We start from the raw sequence: 6293 nt of genomic DNA, 5'->3' as shown, positions 1-6293 counted from the left end.
CTGGATAAGGAAGAAGAAGCTGGTCTTACTATATAAATATCCATCACCAAATCCAATTTGAAATATTTAAAGATATGTTTTTTGGGCCTTTATGCCTTTATTGACAGGACAGTAGACTAACTGAGAGAGAGATGGGGAGTGACATGCAGCAAATCTGGTCGGGCTCGGGAATTGAACCAGCGACCTGCTGCAGGCTACACAAAGCCTATTTGGCATGCGCCTGCCCTGGACCAGTAGGCCAGCGGGCGCCCCAGTTTGAAATATTTAAATCATAATTTTCTTCATTAACATGATGATGAAAGGCTGCAAACATGGCTGAAATGTTATTTGCGACTCCCATACCCAATGGTCATGGCATGTAATCTGTACCTGTATGTGACGATCAGTTCTATGAGTCAGTATTTGGATACTGGTTCCATGGTGTAGTGTTGAGGGCAGCCCCCATGCAGACTAGAGCGTCCCACAGCTCGGCTCACATACCCAGACAGAAGGCACTTGATCCTCTCTGAGGGGTGCACATATGGAGACAGATGGAGGCCTGGATGGAGAGTTGATAGAGAGCAAAGACTGATAAGGACATCATGGAAGGACTATTAGATCTAATCAGAGACGGTGACAAGAATGTTTCATGTCATGTCATTTACATAATGACATGACACTAATTATCTTTGCATTTGCACCATCAATTGTTACTGAAATAGTGGTGTAAATGTCATTATGTTTTCTTTCCTCCCAGGAAAACAGAAGCAGCACCACCACTGAAGAGAAACCTGTCCAGCGATCTAAGGTAAATATGCCTCGAGGTGTGCTCATCTCAAATTCATGTTCCTGTATTAACCTGTCTCTGATACTCCTGCTGTCCTAGTCGATCCCTTTCATTCTCATCATCTTCATATAATGTACTTGCTATACTATCCAGATTTATGCAACTTTATTACATGTTACTTTGTTTTGGAAGGAAAGTTGTTGTTGCAAGTATCTCTGTGTGTTGCATCATGTACTGGCTTGTTGAGCCACTAGATAACACCTGGGATCTGGGGCAGTAGTAAAATGGTGCATTCATGTTTTCAGTCCTTCAGCTTTAAGACTCAGAAGGAAGTGTGCTCCTCATGTGAGAAGACGGTCTACCCAATGGAGAGACTGGTTGCCAACAGTCAGATATTCCATTCCAACTGCTTCTGTTGCAAACACTGCAACACCAAACTCAGGTGAGTTTCTGCATTCTCTCTCCTTCTTCCCCATCAACTATGTGTAACTTTCTTTATGTTATGACTTTCCTGATCACCATCTGTTTTTATTTTACCCTACAATTGCCCACCCTGTAGCCTTGGCACCTTCGCAGCTCTTCAGGGTGAATTCTACTGTAAAGCCCATTTCCAGCAGCTCTTCAAGAGCAAAGGCAACTATGACGAGGGCTTTGGACGTAAACAGCACAAGGAGCTTTGGACCCCCAAGGAGACGGAGACCATAACGAAGACCACATAATCATGTCTGCCTGTGTCCCCACCCATAGTGTCCCTGCCTTTCTCCTCCTCTATTCTACATTAAACCTCCAATTCGTCTCGAAGAACACATGCCTCATATGGAGCGTGCACTTAAATCTTTCACGTACATAATTTTCCCACATCATCAACACAGGTACACGCATGCACAAACGCCTAGTAATTGACTGGCCAGACATTGAGTGGCTTTTTATTTTATTTGTATTTTATTTTACATCTTATTTTCGTTGACATTTTTTTATTTTACATTTCCTCTTTGGAATTGGTTGTTGATTGTGACCAAATGCCTTCTCAACAATCCCAGCGTTGCATTTTTGCTGGAGGTTTGGGATTATAATCATACTAGCTTTTAATGAGTTTGATTGTTATATGTCAGGGGTCTTCAACAGGGGGTCCGGGACCCCTAGGGGGTCCTCAGAGTTACTACAGGGGGTCCTCCAAATCTTTGTGTGATAGAAACCTTTTTCTGTCTCCTTTTTTATATTAACCACTTGAATCCTCACGTCCATATTCAGAGAACTTGAGCCAAAAATAGCAGATCTACAAGCTCACAACGCCTCGCAGCTGTGAGCTTGTAGATCGGCTATTTTTGGCAAAGACGTTTGGTGTAGAGGGGAAAAAGAGCAGACCGAAAGGTCAAGTTTATTAAGTATTGATGGTTCAAGTGGTTAAATATCTGAAAACGCAAATTAACATGAATCCAAACAAAATACATTGGTGATTGTGCTGTCAAACAATTAAACTATGGAATCTATGATAAGGTTGTGGGGGTCCCTGCTTCATCTCTCTCTCAACTAAGGGGTCCTTGGCCTGAAAACGTTGAAGACCCCTGTTATATTTGATTACTTTCAGAGCATCTTTTTCTTTCATCAGTAAACTGTATGCTAAGGCAAACATATCAGTAGAGGCTATAAAGCATTCACTCTTTGCAGTAGAGCATACACTCAGGTCAATGTTCTGAGGGACGGTTTTCACTTGCAAACTTGGAGTTTAATTTTATTTTATTATAACATTTTACACAACAACGCAAATAAAAAATAGTCCTCTGTATTTAGATTTTGCTGTCAGAATATGACACTTGTCAGTTTGTCAGGTTTCAAATATTTGAGAAACGAACAGGGTACAATGTACTGTAAAATGAGCGCACACATGGGCAGTAGCTCACCATTCTTGTTAACTTTCTCTCTCTGAGTAGTTATTCCACTTCATTCCATGTTTTGTTTGTCTTAATGACAGGCATGACTTTTTTTGTTGTTTTTTCTTGCATGTCTATTAGTGGGATTGGGTCTTAGTAGCCTAAAAGAGTCTTTTCAGGCTGATCTTTGGTCTGAACTAGGCTTATGGGTAATTTATACTCTTCACGCGACCCTTTCAACAAGTGCCACTCGACAAAAATGATGTGAAAATACATGGTATGTATATTGAGCGACATGTTGTAAACTGATCGATTTTTATTATAAATAGTCGATCACGTATGAATCACCCATTCCCTTATAACTGTTAGTCTCTTGTGTTGTAGATGACTTGGGTCATGTGTTTTCCATTTCATTAACAATCAGTTATACCTGTTTTTAAAAGTTCTGAGAAGCACTCCTTTCTCTGTGTTTGCTGGATTTGATTGATGTCACAGCCTAAGTTGATGCTCTCTGAGCTTTTATAGTTGAAATATTAATGGGTTTTTAAGATTGTCGTTTGTATATGATCTGTACATATTGCTGTAGTCTTGTTTAGTGAACGTACCACACTATATTCTACTGTACTTGCCTTGCACATTATGGCCATGCATGATCACCAGGCAAGATGTTAAACACAGGGAAACATAGGTCTTGTCAATACACCTCTCTTATCTCTATATTCTAAAATGCAGAACTAAATCCAAAATGAGTTGAATTTGTTGGTGAATCTGTTAACTTCCACTTCTGTCTGTCAAAAGTGAGTATGTTCCTGGATAGGGCTCAACCCTTGTAGAAACCCCAGTTAACATGATGGCACTCATATTCCATTATTTGCCTTTAATGTTAAGCCTCTAATAGTTTATTTTTTTTTCTCTCTCTGCTGTATTTGAGTGTGCTAGTAAGCTGGAGGAGCACTGTGGGGCCACAGTATGTGATCACATTTTACATCATTCTTATGAATGTCTCCAAGTCCCATCCAGAGAGCATGGAATCAGAATCCCCTTATGCATAATGTATGCTCCATTGTACCGTACGACGGTGTCGTGCGATGACAGTGGCGGAACTACAAGCTTCATGAGTAGCATCCTCACTTTGTGAGCTTGTAGGTCGACTATTTTTGGCAGGCGACACCGTCGTATAGGACAAAGTAGTATATCGGGCTTTAAAAGAAAATGCCTTCCTGTTCTCATCTCATGTCTTATTAGCTAAATGCTTCTTAGCACCTGGACCTATAGGCCTATCTTAGTACTGAATTGAACTGAACAGAGGTTGTTAAAACAACCATCCCCAGTGAGGTTGGGGTTTCTGCAGTGTGCAGTGAGTGCACCCAAAGCCCAGTGCAGACTGCCACCTGCTGGGGAGATGGTAGTGTGACAGTCAATATCAAAAATGTGCCCTAAATTCTGCCCTGAAACCTGAACTCATTACAGCTTGTATTCAAAGTTTTGAATAAGTGAGTTGCCTCAGTCTGCAGTGCAGAAGCTTCTGCACTATCAGTCACTTTTTATTTAGCTGCCCCTGATGAGGCAAGTTAGACTAGTCAGACAAAACAACTTGATTCGTTCTTTACAAAGAATGAGACTAAAGCCATTCAAATATCTATTGTTTAAAAAAATACGGGAAATAAAATCTAAAAACCACTGACACTTGACTGACACCTGAATGACACAAATACCTTTTGTGACTTGAGGGTTTACTGTGAATCTGAGCATGCTGTGGATAATGGGAATAAAGAAATTCACTTTTTCTTTTTTGGTTTAAAAAGAAAGGAAAAAAGAGAAGCCTTAGTAAATAATAGCAAACCTTAATGCTTTTTCAAACAATAGTTTGGTTAAATGCACAGACCTCCAAAAAAGAATTTCCTTACCTCCACTTCACAGAAACAACTCTGTGTTAAACTCTGGGAAATGGACCTGTAAGGATCTATACACTCAAAGTTGATAAAGGAAATATTTTAAGAGTTCCAATATTAAACCTGATACTTCATACGTACAACCAGCATTCATTGTTATGATATTTAATAATATCCACACAATAATTACATAACTCCAACGGTCAGAGTGTATATTTTATATTTATTTTTATTTTAAAAAAAAGGGTCCCTGCATGATTTGAAACCAAGGATGTGATCTCTAGAATAGATACTTCCACTACATCCATATTGTCTCTGTCATTCTCTGTAAAGCAGTGCGCCAAGGTACAACTGCACAATGTGAATTGCAGAGTGAAGAAGGTACATTTTTCTACACTGGTGCCAAGAGAGGCTCAGGTGAATGATAGCTCTGTGACTTATTGTGTGACTCATTTTAGTTTTGTGCTAAATCTCAGTGTTTGACTTAATTTTTTGTCTTTTATGCAGGTGTCACTGTTGTCATTGACAAATTTTAGCTGTATGCATTCTTTAAAAAAAAAGTATTCTATATCGTAAACTTATAAACTTGATCTGTGGAATGAGGTGGCCTTATAGCAAAAAGAACGTTTGGGCTGTGTTTTCTTTCTAACCTTCTCTCTCTCCTCCTCACATCCTCATTTGAGCTCAGTTGGTTTACAGCATTTTAAAATGTAACCTTTATCTTTCAACACAAACACACGCAATCATGTTTGTGCATTTCCTTTCCATAGTTTTTAAATTTTCATTTTTTACATGCTTTTGGAAAAAATAAAAACATTTTTAAAAATACGTGCTTGTGTTGAGTGACTGGTTGTCATTTAATTGTGTATGTTAAGATTAAATGTGTAAAGTAGATGCTATCCTAGAAGTATCTTCAGCTCAGACCTGAATCTGAAAGTTTGGTCATTAAAGCTATACCTACAAAAACAATAATGTGCTGTGCATAGCTTATACACTTCTCTTGACGTGTAGGCCTTGCTGATCTGGAAGCAAATGAATGACGTTTCTGATTTTGAATCTTACAATGAAGTTTGCCTAAAAATATATATTATTATTGGTTGTAACTTGAATTTTAAGAAAGAATATATACATATAAGACATGAAAAGATCAGATCATATTCCAATATGACTTAGGCCTATATCAATACAAAAACTTGAGGGCAGTCCCATGGACTGAGAGGGATGAACCCAGAAGCAGTGGGATGAAAACAGCAGCAGTGGTGTAAAAATCACACCCGTGTGAACTGAGCGGTGGTCGTGGAGGCTGCGCAACAGCACTACTGTGTGTGTGTGTGTGTGTGTGTGTGTGTGTGTGTGTGTGTGTGTGTGTGTGTGTGTGTGTGTGTGTGTGCGTGCGTGTGTGTGTGTGTGTATTGCAGTTGATGCTCAGGCTAGACTCACACAACCCTCTTTGGTCACTCAGTGGTACTCAGGCTACAGACCCACACACATACCGGTACATACATACATACACGGATACATGGGCTACAGTAGCCTGGGGCCAGCCTATATAGTCTGGTAGGAAGATATGCCTCCCGCGCACCCGAAAGATATATTTTTCTAACCTACCTTTTTAGAATCCTTAAGGTGTCTAGTTAATGAATTTTGATGTTCCCAGATCCAATTATTGTCCCATATATGTTTTTTTTAACCATATGTTGTGTCCGTCCTGGATTTTTGGCTGTGAAAACTAATAGCTTTAAATGAACATAGCTCCTGAACCAT

General features: G+C 39.5%; 1 protein-coding gene across 1 annotated transcript; it reads left to right on the top strand.

Moving 5' to 3' along the window:
• The first annotated feature begins 741 nt into the window (after nt 1–741).
• Nucleotides 742–1664, top strand: limd2 (LIM domain containing 2). Its single transcript, XM_080723772.1, has 3 exons — nt 742–787; nt 1072–1208; nt 1326–1664. The coding sequence occupies exons 2-3, from the start codon at nt 1132–1134 to the stop codon at nt 1483–1485; spliced, it is 237 nt and encodes a 78-aa protein (XP_080579898.1). The 5' UTR covers nt 742–787; nt 1072–1131; the 3' UTR covers nt 1486–1664.
• Nucleotides 1665–6293: the final 4629 nt, after the last annotated feature.

The sequence above is a fragment of the Nannobrachium achirus genome (assembly GCF_963921795.1).
Source record: "Nannobrachium achirus genome assembly, chromosome: 4".
Classification (NCBI taxonomy): domain Eukaryota; kingdom Metazoa; phylum Chordata; class Actinopteri; order Myctophiformes; family Myctophidae; genus Nannobrachium; species Nannobrachium achirus.
The sequence above is the reverse complement of the archived record's forward strand: the minus strand, read 5'-3'. Positions and strand labels throughout refer to the sequence as shown.

Bases quoted from the DNA above. Each gene is read 5' to 3' on its own strand.
- limd2 (XM_080723772.1), top strand. From the start codon at position 1,132: ATGGAGAGACTGGTTGCCAACAGTCAGATATTCCATTCCAACTGCTTC. The intron at 1,209-1,325 runs GTGAGTTTCTGC...CCCACCCTGTAG, and splicing joins CACTGCAACACCAAACTCAG to CCTTGGCACCTTCGCAGCTC.